Here is a 16,755-nt window from a genome sequence, read left to right on the forward strand (position 1 = left end):
CACGTATTAGAGGAGTTATTACCAATGCACAGATAAAAGCCAGAGAACATGAGTCATTCTCAAGTGAGGAAGCTATAAGCTGTTGAATCATCTGCCATCACTGGGATTTGGACAGGACCTTAAACGGATCAGTGTTGTTGGGGTGGTTTTTTTGTTGTTGTTGTTTGCATTGGCTGCTGTCACACACTCTGCGCTTAATTTATGAACCAAAGGTAGAGCTTCACATATGATTTTGCCTCTTTAAAGGAGCGACATGCAGCAACTGCGTGTCCAAAAATTAGCACCACACTGTACTGTACTGATTAATTGTTTGAACCATAAAATGTCAATATGGTGAAAAATGTTGATCACTATTTTCCAAAGGCCAAGATGACGTCCTTTGTCCACAGTCCAAAGATATTCAGTTTACTGTCATAGAGGAGCAAGAAACAAGACAATATTCAGATTTGAGAAGCTGAAATCATAGAATTTGGACACTCTTTCTTTAAAAAAAAAAAAAAGACTCAAAATAGTTGCTGATTAACTTAATAGCTGACAACTAATCGATTAATCGTTGCAGCTCTCGAGGTGTGTACGATGCACTTCTCCCAACACTGATTTGTATTCCCGCATTGCCAAATCACAAATGTCAGTGTGTCTTTTTCTGCTGGTTGTGATGTCAGGAGGACTGGAAGGCGCTTAAGTAAAAAAAAAAAAAAAAAAAATGGAGAGAATAATCAAAAAGCTGTTCAGGTTGAAATGAGTTTCTCCCTCTGCTTGCTGCCTCTGCCTTCGACTGATACCCTAAACACACGTGGAGTTCAGATGTGCTTTGGTTTGCTTTGGCAGGAAAGTCGTATCAGATAACCAGCTCCGTCTTTTATTTCTAGACAGGTTCACACTTATCTACATAATTCACAGTTTTATTTCTCTTTCAGGTCCGCAGCCTCTGGATCTGAGTCGTTGCCGCTTGTGAACATGTGACACTGTGGTAAACGCGTCTGTCTTTTGATAATGCTGCTGCCACACGTCTGAATTTCTTACGGTAGCAGCATTCATTATTCTCGTCATATTCATGGATTATTGAGGCTGGAGTTGGAATTTGTTGTTGAGGCTCTGGAATATGGAAGATAAAGGAAATGAAAGATGCTACAAATGACCTCACATATGTGTGTGTGTTTTCACGGCTCATTAAGTGAGCAAAAACAATTTTTAGCCGCTGGTAGTGTGGATCTAAGGATGGCGATGTCCATCGGTTGGTTGGACCGCCACTTTGGTCGAGACTGAAATATCTACTGTTGGATGGATTGCCAAAAAATTTACATTTGTCATTCAGTGTGGCCAGAAGATAATTCCTAATGACTTTGGTGAACCCATGACTTCTCTACTAGTGTCGTTATTGGTTCAAAATGTTGGTACCTTGCGTTTAGTGCTAATCAGTAAATATTAGAATGCTAACAAAGGTGGTTAATAAGGTAAAGAATAGACTCCATTTACATCTGGTATGGACGTGTGATCTCTGTCTGGATATATTATCTAAATAGTGCATTTTCAGTTAAACTTGATGTTAATAAGCATTTTTTGTCACCTCAATTTTGCACACATTGTGATCACATCTCAATATGCAAACTAATTAGTTGGGGTTAACAATATTGTTAGCTCCTGCTACTACTTGTAGCTCAGGGTATGCTTGCTTACACCTACTACAAGGAGCTTTAACTGGTTATGAAACAGTCCCTGTCTAATACTGATGCCTCTGTATGACCTACATAAACAAACAAGACCATCTTTAAGAAAACTGGCTATTTCTATAGATATTTTAATGTTTGCCATGAGGTCAGATTGTTCTTGAAATCAGATTAAATGAGTTACAGCATGCAATATGTAGTTATCCAGTCATCTGTCCAAGCAGGAGGAGATTTTTCTTGAGATGATTTTATTTTTGATGTCATATTTTGTGGTTATGGTGGATGAAACACTAAGCTTTTGTCCACAGGCCTTCAACACAGTAGGTAAAGTAAGCAATTTTAGATAGCAGAAAAGTGACCTCTAAACTTGTTAGGTACATTTTTTTTCTCACAAATTTGGTTTGCATCTGCACCTTACACCTTCCTGAGATTCAATCAAAATACAATCTAGATCATCACAAGCCATTCATTTGTCCTGCATGCATTTACACCTGATATCAAGCCTATTCAATTAGTGGCCCGTGAGCCAAATCTGGTCTTTTAACAACCTCAATCTGGCCCTTTGTTCATTTATAAATATGAAAAAAACAGTAAATACAACATTGTGTTTATTAAAACAACAAGCTAGTTCTAATTTTATGACTATTTATGTTGTTTGATCTTTAAGATCATCATTTAATCAGCATGCTAATGTGCCCATTTGATGGTTACATCTGTTAAGTTCAGAGACACTGTTTTAAAATGTTTTAACTGGCTGTTAAAGCAGAGGAAATTCAGGAGTAAAGCTGAATGAAAAAAGATGGTGAGTGAAACATTGTGTTTATTAAAACAACAAGCTACATCTAATCTAGGATTACAAAGGTGCTTTGTTTTTTCTGGTACTTTTGTGCAGTGAAAAGTGGAGAAAAATGCAATATTTTACACACTAGAGCTGCAAAAATTAAAGCAATAGTTCACCCAAAAATGAAATTTCACTCAGTATCTACTCACCCCTGTGCTGATGTGAGGGTGGGTGAAGATCTCCAGTTCACAAAACACTCCTGGGGTTTCAGCGGAAAACAGCATTGCAGCCAAATCCAGTGCAGTTTAATCAAGTTGTCAACTATTAAACTGATTAATCGATTATCATAATAGTCGGCAATTAATTTGAGAATTTTCTAAAGGAAAGCAAAGTCCAAATTATCTGATTCTAGCTTCTTTGGTGTGGCTTGTGGCCAGTGGATGTTGTCTTGGACTCTGGAAAATAGTGATTAAAATTCTTCACTATTTTCTGACATTTTATAGACCAAACAACTAATCGAACATAATTGAAAGATTATGGTCATGATAATAATTGTGGCTGCACCCAACGAGTATTTTCATTATCAGTTAATCTGTTGATTATCAATTGATAAGTTGTTTGGTTAATAAAAAGTAAGAAAATAGTGAAAACTGTCTGTTGGTGTTTCCCAAAGCCCAAGTGATGTCCTCAGATGTCTTTTTCTTTGCACACAAAGATCTTCAGTTTACTGTCATAGCAGAAAATATTCACATTTAAGACGTTGGAATGATTTACTTTTTTTTTCTTAAATAATTACAAAAAACAATCAATTATCAAAATAGTTGGCAATTAATTTGGTTAATAATTGATTACTCAAGTTATTCTTGCAGCTTCAAATGTAGTCATTAGTTGCAGCTCTTCTTAAGTTCTTAACTTTACAGGAAATGTAAATGTCCGGTCCCTTTACACTTTTCTTTCTTTCAATTCGGGCCCACTTGAAAAAGAAATTGAATAGGCATGCTTTTTTTTCCTTATCAGAGAGGATATCCAGAAACAGATGACATGTTCATGCCAGATGTAAATGGGGTCTCGGGGGTATTAAGAAAAAATACTTTTTGGTTCTCAGTGGGTGAGATTTCCCCTCTGCACTTGAGCACGTGTTTCCCTTATCTTATAACTATAATGTTAGCCCGGTGGCAGAGTGTGTCACCTCCACGGTGAGTGCCGGTGGCTTGCTAAATTAGAAAGTTGGAGCCGGCATTTTGTTACAGTAATTAGAGTTGAACAGGTGATGCTTTATCTCAGCCTTGTTATGGATCATATCTTCGTGTTGTGTTGTAATTCTCTGTCTGATGCTGAGGAGCCTCCATGCTCCGTCACACTAATTAGATAGAGCAAGTCATCCCCCATTTCTTTCCACCCAGATCTTTACTTGGAGGAGGATAAATGATGAGATGAGGAGGAGGATTACGAGGAAGAGAAAGGAGTTGGCAGGTTGACGTGGTTGACAAGTGTTGCAGGGGACCTCACGTTTGCAACGGTTTGTCTCAAAAGTGTTTGGAGCAAACTGAAGAAGTTTGAGGAGCGTCTGCTGATATAAGCAGTTTAACGCTCTCCCTTCGCTGGTTTGTCACGTTGCCAGATCGAACCCGTTTCTTAGGACGGTCCCTGAACTGAAAGTGTATTTTCTGTGTGGACGTATGCCATATTGTGCACTGTGCGGTTGGCTGAAAAAGCACACGTTTTATCTAATTGTAAAGCTCTCGATGTAACAATGTTTGTAATATGAGGAATGGGATACAGAGTGAGTTTCATTTCAGTGCTGAATTGCAATTTGTGGTGTTTTGTTCAGTTTTCCCAGCATCATAAACAATATAGATTACCAGCGATAGTGACATTCCATTATTTTAAGGTTTATGGCTCTTGATCATTATGGCAGTCTGCCTCACTTTCTGTGGTTCGAATTGTTCCGCAGTTGTAAAATGCAGTGTGTGTGAAACCTTTCATTTTAGCTGTAGGCATATCCGGTAATTAAAGGATTAACTTGGTAATCTAAATTGTCTCTTGTCTTTTCCTTTCTCCTTCCTCCCATTATTTCCTAACATCCATTTCAAAGATTTAAGAATGCCTCCTTTCCCTTTCTCTGCCGCCTGCGTTTCTCTTCCCTCCCATTCCTGCGCTGGCTTCTGTAATCAACTTGCTTCTGGATAACCTCGTTTCCGGCTAAGCGTAAGGGGACGACAAATCCGCGAGCGTGTGCGTGCCTAGGATGGCAAAAGACTGCGGCTGCGTCTGCCCCTCCTGACAGCTCAGGGATGTCTTCAGCTCCTTTGAGGATTGCATGTAGTTATTAAGTCAAAATGTGTTTAAATCTCTGTGACTCTTTTGAAAAACATCATGTACTGAACCTCCAAACAGGTGAAGCTTTGAAGAATCTGAGGCATTAAAATACAGAGTTTATGCACCAGCGAGGCATTTTGTAACTACCTCTAAAATGAGTTAAATCTATCAAGTGTTTCTTGGATCTGCACTGGCTTCACTGTTCTCTGTGAATATCTCAAAATATTCTGCAGTCTTTTGAGATGAATTTATTTTTAAAGACTTGTGCAGAAGGATCTAATTTTTTTTGTTGTTTTTGTTTTTTCCAGCTACATACTTTGCTCGGTTAAAGTGACCTTATATGCTGAGGCTACCCAATATTAGATAACTAAAGTAAGCTTTACAAAGTAGAGATGTTATGAAAGTCTGATGATTTCTCCTCTGCCTAATATGCTGTTTTCAAGACCAGAAATTATTTTTAGAAAAACACTCAAAAGAGGAGCATATTTCTGACTAATAATGCAACTCGATCTTTGCCACACTCTGGGTTTGAATTATGTATTTTCAGTTTAAACTAAGCTCTTCATCTCTTGAGGAGATGCTACTTAATACAAGGCCATGATCAAAAGTTTATCTTCTCATAAAGCCGCTAAACGCTCTCACACTTAATTTGGAATGCCCTAAGATTCATAATGAAAGGGGACATCATATATGTAACTTGAGTAAAATACGCAAGTTGGTGTAGTCACTGAATTATGCAGTGCAGGGGCCTCATTAGAGAAACTTCCCAAGTATGAAATCCTGTCTTATCTCAGTTTAGGGTGACATTTAGGGTTATTGGTGTTAAAGACATGTTTCCTAACTGCATTTAGGAAAAGAAAATTCCTATCTTATCTTAAGAAATGTTTCAGTTAGGGTGGTTTCGTAATAGCTGAACTCCTTTCCTGAGTTAGGGATCTTAAGTCAGGATGGCACAAACCAGGGTTATTCAGTTTGCTTTGCCCGGGGCCACTTTTGCAAAGTGACAGGAGGCCAGGGGCCAGTTCATAACAAACATTAATGATAATCTTATTTATTAGATCAAAATGAATAAACAATAAACGTCCAAAAGTCTTTTTTCCTTGAAATTCTTTATTTTCAAATTAACCGACTTATTACTTATTAACTTGGTGTGAGGACTGACAGATAAATCAGATATTTTACTGCATTTAAAAACTACATTTTAGTTAAAATGCTTTGGTAACATTTGAAAGAGTTTCTAGAACATTATCTGGAATCTCTTGCATCATGTAATCACTGAAATGTTGGAATGAGTCATAAACAGAGGACAAAATGAAGAGCCCATTTAATCTCTTTTAGTATGAAATACACATTTATGAGATCAGAATTATCCTCAGTTCTGTTGATCCTCTCCAGCTGATACTTGTCTTCCCCTGCATTGCTCATATCTGACTAGAGCTGCAACAATAAATTGATTATTAATCAACTATTAAATTAATTGCCAGCTTCTTTAATAATTGATTAAACATTTTGAGACTTTTTTTAAATGGAAAAGGTCACCTTTGGCTTTTTGAAACATTTTTCACGATTTTTTTTTATGTTTTATAGACCAAACAACTAATTGATTTATCAAAAATTAATTGATAATGAAAATAATCATTAGTTGTAGCCCTACTGCACTTTGCACAGCCTGAAAGGTCATTGCGCAAAGATCAGCCTTCTCTATTTCTAACTGCCTAATTAATCACGTGATACAAAGCTAGTATCTGTTCCACCTTTCTAGAAAAAAAAACCCAACATTTTCCAACTCACAATAAAAATAAACTGATTAACTGAGAGCCCCCTGGCGCCCTGTCGGTGACCAGAGTTGACCTGTGCCCTGCAAGTGAAGTATCAGTGGCACAGACCCTGTCCTAAATTCAAAATAACTACCGACAGTGGCAGCACAACTACACAGGACGTAAATGCAAATGGACAATAACAAACAACAGTGTGGCCCTCACTGTAAGTTGCTCAGCTGTTTATAACTCAGTCGATTGTCTGTCCATGTAAAACTAAGCTGTTTGTAAAGAAAAGCCCACTGCTCAAAAAATACACACCGGAGTTTGTCTTCATTGCTTGCCAGATTCCATTAAGATATTGCTTCATTTAACCGTTAAAAACATCTGCTCCTTTTGAAAGATTATTAAAGGTTTCTTACAACTCATAAACAGACTCATTCAGTGAACATTCAGTATTAATTTGAACTCTAATTAATATGAAATGGGCAGATAATAACACAAATTATTTGCCACAGTAGAAATTTTAAAGGAGAACATGCAGGCTGTAGTGTTGTTGTCAGAGAAGTGAATATTTCACCTTAGCATGTTTCCTTAATCTCCGATGACATACCATGGTCATTTTATAATTTATTACCATAAATATATCACAGATTTCTCCTTTAAGATGGGACAAGCACTTAGGAAATGTAATGAGGCCCCAGGATCCAGAGTTTATTGAAGCGTCTCAGCCAGTGATTAAACTGCTGCTATAGAGAAGTGATTTGAGTTTGAGAGGCTGATTCAGCCATGAAACTGGATTGTCTGTGGAAACATCTGGAAGTGAATGGGGACAAAGCATCAGCTGTGGCACTTGAGCAATGAATATGAATATTCCATCCAATCTGGAGACTCTTAGTCCACACTGTGTTAATGACGCTTCTAAGAATAGGAATGTGGTTTGTGAAGCGCAGGTCTGAACGTATAAGGGTTTAAATCTGAAAGCTACATTTGTCTTACTTTCGTACTCTCGCTGTTATGTACACAAATTCCAGCTCCCAGCTGTTGATCTTGTTAAACATCACTTTCAGCCATTTATTCACACGCATTTGCACAAACATGCACATCTGCACAGACAGTTATGTGTTCGCACACATGCAGCTTCTGTCATACAGTTCTCCAATTGTGAGTACTTTTACATTAACAGAAACTTAAAATGGTCTCATAGGTTTCGAGGCAAACATGCCTTTCAAGACGGCATTGCCTTAAAAGGCAAGCAAATCGAAGGTGTCAGGGAGCGTCGGTGCTGGTGGCAAAGGTAGACGGCACAAAGTTGCTTCCCTGCTTGGACCCCCCCGCTGAGGCGTTGCTTCAAATAGATGACAGGAAAAAATTAATAAATAAAAATCAACAAACCGGAATAAGCAGATGTGTAAGCTCCTGTTCAAAGGTGTTAGACTCATTAACAGTGTTGCTGTGCTTCACATCTACACAACCAACAGCGCAAACTTTTTTTCTTTTGTTGGCAAACGGTTTAATGACATGACTCAAAAAAGCAGCATTTAATCTGTCGAAGTGGGGCCTGTTTGAGTGCAGATGATTTATGTCGGCAGCTTTTGATGGCAACGATGTGACCTGAGCTCCAGGAGAGCATCTCTCATGTAAATATGCTCGTCAGGGAACCGTGTAGGCTGTGTGGTATTAGTGTCCTGAATTAATATATGCACACAGATGTACAGCCCTGCATCGGTGTACATGCTTAGCAGCCAATTTTGTATCCATTTAAATGGGAGAAGATTGTCACATGTGGCATGTGTGAGACTGATTTACTTATTCACCCCCGTCCTCCCAGTCTCCTCCTCTCCTTCTGTCCTTCATTCCTTGTCTCTCTGCATCTTTTAACACTGATGCAAACGTGATGTGATTAAGTTTGTGTTGCTGTGTGTGCCATCCTTCCTACGTGTATATTTAATGCATCTGAGCCACTTCTATACAAGTGTATTTTCCCAGCCGGTGATTGATTGTTTTCCAGACCAACCTTAATGACCAGACATAGTGTGTATGGTATCTGAATTTGTTGTTGTTTGAGCATTTCTGTGTAAACCTGCATTTTTGATTGCATGCATAATTCTGTGTCTCATTGATCGAGAGAAAGCTGTTTGTGAGCAGCTTTTTCCTTTTGTTTTGCATGCTTGCGGTCTACATTTTGTGTACGTGCGCATTTTTTTTTAGCTCCGTGTGTGTGTGTTTGTGTGTTTTTAAGCTCTATGAATGTGTGCAGGATGCAGGCTTGTGTGTGTGTGACAGAGAATGAGTGTGTGTGGTTGAAGGAGTGCTTGTTGAAGCATGGTTGTCTCATTGAAAAATGTATTCTGAATCCCAGACATGTGGAGGAGTAAATATTTGTCATCTGGGGACAAACATACATCAGTCAGCCGTGCTCCAGATTATATATGATGCTGGATGGAGCTTTTTTTTTTTCCTTTTTGCTCATCCCATTTCTGCTTCTTTCCTTGTGTTTGATCATTCCCAACGTTAATGTTGTCAGAGGCTTATTGAAAGTATCTCTAACGCGAACAGCGCTCCTGTTCCCAGAACCCTAATGTACATACATTTTATTTAGAGTGATTACCAAATAAAGATACTCAGTGGTATAAAAGCATCCAGAAAGCCACTTGAACAAACCACTCTGATGAAAAAACATCAACCAACAAAGTGATTGTGACATATTTGATCTTGGCTTTGTTGTTAATGGCAGCTAAACATGAAATGGTTTAATATTCTGGATAGTAATTTTAATTGAATTAATTTCAGAGGACATTGTAAGGCGCTGATGGTGTCATAAAACACTTGTTATAGCTGCTGTTCATCACTGTGATGTAAATTATGCCCAGTGATTGCTCAATGATGCTTTCCTTTGGGGACATGACGTTGTAAAAAAAAAAAAAAAAAGAAAGAAAAAAAATGTAATTGGCTCCAAAGGGCACACGATGTGTTGGTGCCACGAGGGAGGAACACAAAAGAGGGTTATTTTCTCTCCAGCTATGGCTTTTCTCCCTGCTGACATCCTCATACTGTGGTGCATTCAGCAATTCTGTTCTCCAAGTAGATAATAAGGAGTGAAATTAAAAAATAAATGCTTATTTTACAAATGGTGATAACAAATGTCGACAGGACGTGGCACGCTGACACTAGCAGAGGAGAAGTGGGGATGAGTGTGAGTAATTCAAAATAAGACTTGAGGTTTGTGTGTGTATACAAAAAAGATACCTACTCCTGGAAAGTGATACAGTTACAGACATTAAAGGAAAAATCATTATGAAATATTGAAGATGGATGGTAACAAAAGACGTGTACAAAGCTGCAACACTTGTGAAAATCTAATCCTGCATGCTTTTTAAAATGCAGTGGTGTGTGCATATATAGTTACAGCACTTACCGGAATGTAACTTTTTCCGATTTATTTTTAAATATATATTTTTGTTTCTGTGAAGGTAAGCTGGTATGTACCATGTGGTGGTAGATATGTGTCCACTGGTAGAGATTTGGCAATACCGTTTCCACTGCAGGAGCTACTCTCACGTAATCTTGCTTGATCTTGTAATCTCATGATTCGGCTTTGCAAGGTAATATGATTTGGACTGCAAGACTATTACCGTGTTCTCATGTGATATGAGAGTGACAGTTGGTGACAGTAATGCACCTAATGCTGGTTTGCCACAGTGGAGTGGGATTTTTCTATTGTCACTTTTGGTCAAACCATGCTGCCTGAGATGGATCATCTCCAGAGTGGGGCCAAAACACGCCCCACCCACCTCCAAGTGAGCTGTGGTGACGTCTCGTTGACGGTGGCCAACCCCTGATGACCAGCCCCTCTTCCTTCAAATAAGTGTGTTGCAAGACTCAACTCATGTCTGTGTAGGAGACCAGGTTTCGAAGGTCTCTGCGTGTTCAGCTCTCAGTATTTTTGTAGCTTCAAACTGAATCTCTGTGGTTTGAAATTTAATTTCTCTCCTGTGTCTCTGTTTGTACTTTCAGTTATCTGCTTTATTTTCCTGTTTCATGTTTGCTTTTAGCTGGATAGGAGTCTCAGTTACCACTGATGAAAACTGAACATTTCCTGTTTTTGCTGCTTCATGATAAAAACTTTTAAATAACAAAATAACTTTTATTCGTCCTTTCACAGTCAGTTGACTCAAGCTCAGCTCAACTTCAGTTAAAAGACACACCTTTAAGTGGGCAGCCCTGGTGTAATGGAGGTGCAAATCCCTGTCGTGCTGGGCTGACGCGCAGAATCAAGCAAGGTTTTTAACCCAAGTGTTGTTTCATGTGAGGTAGTTGTTTTTGTTTCTCTGGAAGTTCCAAAAAAAGACCACAGAACAATTACTCCATCATGACATATACCATTATTGTGAAATATAAAATGACATATATTATGATAGAAGATTGTGGCCATGTTGCCCATCCCTAGTTTCTGGCATTCGCCACCTTATCATCTCCTCTCCTTATGGACATGCTCTGTCCCTGACTTGGGAGTTGGCGTGGTCAGCTGGGCAGATGAGACATAGGGTCTGTGCGCAGCAGGAAATCTGCCCTGGACATCATGGCTCAGCACACTGACACCTGGTGCACCCTTTTTGTGGTCGTGCTTATGTGTGCGTGTGTGTGTGTGTGTATGTGTGTGTGAGCGTTTTAGGTCAGTTAAACCGCTCTCTTGAGAATCGCAGCTGCAGACAAATATCGGGTCACAACCTCTGGTGTGTTTCTTTTTATAAAAAAGTACAAGAATCACAATTATTATCTGGATTCTTTTCCTGAAAATGTTTGCAGGAACACAGTGTTATGTAATGGTCACTGGGCTCGGGCAACACATCCAGCATGTTGCATCAATTAAATCATCTTCATTGTCCGAATGACCAACAAGGGAGACATTCAGCGTCCTGTGTTTGCTGTTTGTGCGTGTGTGTTTGTGTGTGTGTGCTAAATGATCTGGCAATGGACTCGGATGCATTTGACAATTAATGGCGGCTGTAGCCAATTACATTCAGTGGAATCTAATGCAGTGCGTATAGTGCTGCTGTATGTCTATTTGATTTGTGCATTGACCTGCAAGAAGTCTGTTAAGTGGCTGATACTCCCTGTGTGTGAGTGCACGTGTGTGTGAGTGTGTATGCACATTGACTTTGAAGTACATTGTGTCGTGACAATAATCTAAGCCAATTTACTACGCATCAGCCCTCCATTATGGGTTTGATATAAAGCGGTGCGTGACTAGAATGCCCTCCCATAAAATGACAATTTACTTCTCTAAAGAAATTACGTGTTTAACCTCATTAACCTAAAGCGCATGTACTAAAATGGAAGACTAACCCCCGCCACACACAACCGTGCACACACACAAACACAAATTGGAAACATCATCAAAAGTTGAGAGTTCATGTCGAATGTGACCCTCGCAAATGAGAAGCCAGCGGCGAGTTAACAGCATCAGGAAGCTCATCAGGCTCACGACTCGTCAGCGTCTCAGGTGGCTTTGGTTTCCCTCTCAGTTTCAACATCATCTGTCCTCTATGAGATGATTAACCTGGCAGGTGTGAGGTGAGTCTCGCCCACTGTTTTAGTGAGCTGTCGTCTTCAGTCTGCGGGGAGTACAGAGGGTCAGCCCGGCCTGCTAATGGCCGCGGTCACAAAGCTGGAAGCCGGCCCATTAGAAGAAGCCGCCATCATTAGGACCAGCACACTTTCAAACAACCTGACCTGCTGGTCCCACGCTGTTTATTAGCAAAGTTTGGGCTCCCCGTTAGAGCAATTATACTCACTATTCATGATGAACTGTGGCCTTTTTGCTCAACACCACCAGACAAGAAACACACACTCACATACATTGTAAATAATGTCAGGCAGTGGTTGTGTTGTCCTGAATAGGGAGCTGCCATATTAATGACACTCTCGCCTCTGCAAATAAGAAAATGTGCTTGGAAAATGGGCGAAAAAGGCAAAGTGTCAGCAAGTGATGTATGCCGTTCATTGGACACAGAACATTTAGTTTTCATTAAGAGTTAAACATGTACACGAAACATTAATGGGGTTCAGCGGCGGCGGCAGTGGCATGCTTCACTGTATCTCATCCTGATAAATTAGCAACTCAGCACACATGGGGAAAAGAAAAATAGGAGGAGAAAGAGAGACATTAATATAACGTGGAGTGGGGGAGGAACTGACAGATAATGTCTTTATCCAGCAATTGGTGTTTATGATGCAACGCAATATTATCCCTGACCCAAGCTGCAAGGATGAACGCAGCCTGGGTGAGGGAGGAGAGGAGAGAAAGGTCAGCGCGAGTGTTGCTGTTTCATTATGAGAGATGTGGACTCCTGTCCTCTACCGCTGCTACACAGGGAGGAGTGATGGAGAAGGTTGTTAATGCCCATTTTTTCAGCCATATTGGATTCAGGGCAGTAAATTAATATTATTCTCCTTTCTAAAGGGTTTTTATTTTGGTATTTACTCTCCTTAGGGTGTACCAGCATGGAAGCTAAGCAGTGTGCAGCTGTGGACCAGGTCAGCAACAAAACGTATTTTAGTCACTTTAAAAAAGTCCACCTAAAAAATCCAGTATCAGTTTAAGTGGAAGCTATATTTAGAATATTTCTACCACTTTGCCATCAGACAGCCCTCTGACCGGTTACTGCCAATAGGTAAGCCAAACCAACCAAACTCCATAGGAAAAATCTGTCATTTTACCTTGCAGAAAACAGAAGTTGTTGGTCTACCGCTGCCTCAATATGTTAGTTTGTTTGTGTTATTGCACGACTTTGATGTTTTGAAAGAATAGTTCATATTCACTGAAGTCACACAATAACAAACAAAAAAATAGCAGATTGAGGCAGTGGTAGCCCAGCAACTCCCATATTCTGCAAAGTAGAATCACTGATTTTGCATATGGAGATTGGTTGGTTTGGAATTAGCAAGATATCCTTTTTATAATTTGTATAAGTGGTTTCCCATCAGAAAGGGCTGAATGATGGCAAAGTAAAGCTGTGAAAATATTCTAAATATAACGTACATTTAAACTTATTTTTCAGGTTTGAAGTGGCTAAAATACCTTTTGTTGCTGATCCTGTCCTCTGCACTTCATTGGTTAGTGTAGGTGATGGTGTTCCTCCCTGCTTCTCCAAACTGGGGACAGACGTCCCAGCCGTTACAAAAGGCAAATATTGCTCACTCCAAACCAGCCAAACTCCATAGGTGAAATCAGTCGCAGAAACTCACAGAACATGGCAGTTGCTTAGCTACCACTGCCTCAATCTGATAGTTTGTCTGTGTTAGTGTGACTTTGGTGGATCCAAACTATCCTTTTAAAACACTGCAAGCACAAACTGAATGTTTAGTTGGAGAGGAGAGAAAGGTCAGTGCCAATGTTGCCATATTCATTGAGGGATGTGGACTCTATCCGGCATTGCTGCTGCACAGGGAGGAGTGATGGAGAGGGTTGTTAATGCCTGGTCTGTCAGCCATATTGGATTCAGGGCAGTAAATTAATATTACACTCCTTTTTAAAGGGGTTTTATTTTGGGATTTACTGGTCTCCCCTGAGTGCTGGTGGTGTAAAGAGGTTATTTCCCTCTTTTCCTACTCTGTTCTGTGTCCTCTCTATATCTCTCACACAAGTCTAATATGTTTAGTGAGGGAGAAAGTGTGTTCATTGAGGAGGGATGTGTGCGCTGTAGGCTCCATTGTGTCATTCAGCGTTTGTGCTAAGCATTTTTCAGCAGGCAGAAAGTTTGCTGTAAATTGTGGCATTGTCCCCCTGAAGGACAGCTCTTGTACCTCTGTGCAGTGGAGATGCATCTTCCTCTTCTTCCTCCACGTCTCTTATGTATTGTAAGATTCTACAACAATGAAATGACTCCTACCGCGCATAGTGAAGTGATTTCAAGTTAACTGGCTGTCTTAGCTGTCAGTCATCTCTAACCTCCCTGCTTCCTGCCACGTCTCGCTTAATGTCTGCAGAGTTAGAGTCCTGGTTGAAGAGCCATATAACACAGTGTGAAGTGGCCCAGTCGCTGAAGATGGGATTTATGGCCGCCGGTCCATCAGTGGTGATGTTAAAGGGCTGTGATTAAGAGCTGGAGTGAAGACATGGACTCCCACTACCCCTCCGACCCAGCCAAGAGCTCACAAGGCCGAGCTCCGTCACTGCCAGTTCTCTTCCATACAGCCCTGTCTCTCTTTCTCACTCTGTCTGTCCATCTGTCTCTGTCTGTCCTCTTCTTGCCTGTCATATGCATATGAATGAGTCGCAATTCACCAAGGACGCTGAATCTCTGCATTAGAAAGTTGCTGCATTTTCGCTGTCTAGTCAAGCCAGTCGCAACTCATGACAACTTGAAAACTTAAAAGCGTTTTTACTTTTTATTTAAAGGGACAGTTCAGATTTTTTGAAATGGGGTTGTATGAGGCAGTGTATTACCTACATTAGATCCCAGTCGGCATGCCCCCAGTTTGGAGAGGCAGAGAAAAGTACCAACATGGATGCCAAGCAATGTACTGCTGTGAACCACGCCAGCAACAAAAGCTATATTAGCCATTTAAAAAAGATCTACCTAAACAACATTGCCTACGCTATATTGAGAATATGTCCACCACTTTATCTTGCCATTAGACTGCCTACCTTGCAGAACATGGGAGTTGCTGGGTACCGCTGCCTTCATCTGTTAGTTAATTTGTGTTATTGTGCAACTTTGGTAATCTGGACTATCCTTGCAAAACACCAAAGTCATACAATAATGCAAACAAATTAACTGATTGAGGCAGTAATAGATCAGGATCTCCTGTGTTCTTTGAGGTAAAATGCTTATGGAGTTTGGTCGGTTTAGAGAGAGCAGTATTTGGTTGGTCTAACAGTGGTTTGTCATCAGAAAAGGCAGTCTGATGGCCAAGTAAAGTGATGAAAACATTCTAAATGCAGCGTACACTTAAACTTTTTTCTTTTTTTTCTTTTGGTAGATGCTTTGTAATTGGCTAAAAAACTTTTTGTTGCTGACCCTGTCCACAGCAGCACAATGCTTAGCTTCCACGCTAGATCCCCCGCCAACCTCCATCTACTGTAGCTAATATTATCAATCCGACCTCATTCAAACCGATCAGTTAATCCAAACTACCTACTATTTAACATCCCTCTAAAACCCCTTCTTCTTCTATTCTCCACAGGCTCTGAGCACACTGCCACAGCTACACTTCCTGCTGCCTTCTCGGACCTGTTACCTCACTTCCTGGTGGAGCCGGAGGATGAGTACATTGTGAAGAACAAACCAGTGACACTGACCTGCCGTTCCACCCCAGCCACGCAGATCTACTTCAAGTGCAACGGGGAATGGGTTCACCAGGACGACCACTTGATTGAGCGAACTGTCGACCCTGCCACAGGTACGTGCAAAAAACAAATTGTCTGTTTCCCATTTAAATCATCAAATCTGAGATGAGCAGTGTTTTTTGTTTGCCGTTTGTTGTAGACGTGTGACATGAACGACTCCATATACATTATGTAAAGTGTTGGCGTGCTGAAACTAAGGTTTGCAATTTGCCAGTGATTACTGTGCTCCATCAGGCTCTTGGCTCATCATCCAGCATATTTAGCCTGCCAGTCTCATAATAAGCACATTGGTTTCAGTCTCAGAAATCTTCTCGATCACCTTGGAGACCTGTTTGTTTTTCTCTCTGTTATGCTGCAATCCCCCGCCTCCGCCATCAATGTCATAAACATGTATGACACTGATGTGTGATTCAGCAGCGATCTGCAAATGCAAACCACCCATTCACAGCCTGACAACTGATTGGGAGAAAGAGAGACCCGCGGAAATGACAGATTTTTCTGGGGAGCGGGAACACACACACACACACACACACACACACACACACACACACACACAGAAATGCATGCTCAGATTTGCAGCCATAATGGACACAACAAGTGAGAACTACACAAAAAGAGACAGACACACCCATCAGTATCCGCACACTTTCGCATAAAAACACAAAGGGAAGGTGTTTGAAAGGGGGAATTTAAGCAGGAATGTATCAGTTCATGTGCACACTTTGCCTCTTTGTTTTAGATGAAGAGCTCACCGTGCTAACATTTCATCCATCTGCTCTTCAGGGTTTGGAATTAACATGCAGCTGCTCACCAAATGTCGGTGTAAATTGTCTAAAAAATATGAGGGGGGTAACGAATGATTCAACCTGACAGTGC

The 16,755-nt window shown here is 40.4% G+C and overlaps 1 protein-coding gene across 4 annotated transcripts in view; it reads left to right on the forward strand.

Moving 5' to 3' along the window:
• unc5a (unc-5 netrin receptor A) overlaps positions 1–16,755 on the forward strand; it is a 195,439-nt gene that overhangs the window by 77,586 nt on the left and 101,098 nt on the right. For all 4 annotated transcript variants that reach the window (XM_084719449.1, XM_084719451.1, XM_084719452.1 and 1 more), the window contains exon 2: positions 15,717–15,932. In XM_084719449.1, coding sequence (XP_084575575.1) covers positions 15,717–15,932 — 216 coding nt within the window. The remainder of the gene's footprint in view (positions 1–15,716; positions 15,933–16,755) is intronic.

Source organism: Lutjanus erythropterus, chromosome 5, assembly GCF_056507025.1.
Source record: "Lutjanus erythropterus isolate fLutEry1 chromosome 5, fLutEry1.hap2, whole genome shotgun sequence".
Classification (NCBI taxonomy): Eukaryota; Metazoa; Chordata; class Actinopteri; order Lutjaniformes; family Lutjanidae; genus Lutjanus; species Lutjanus erythropterus.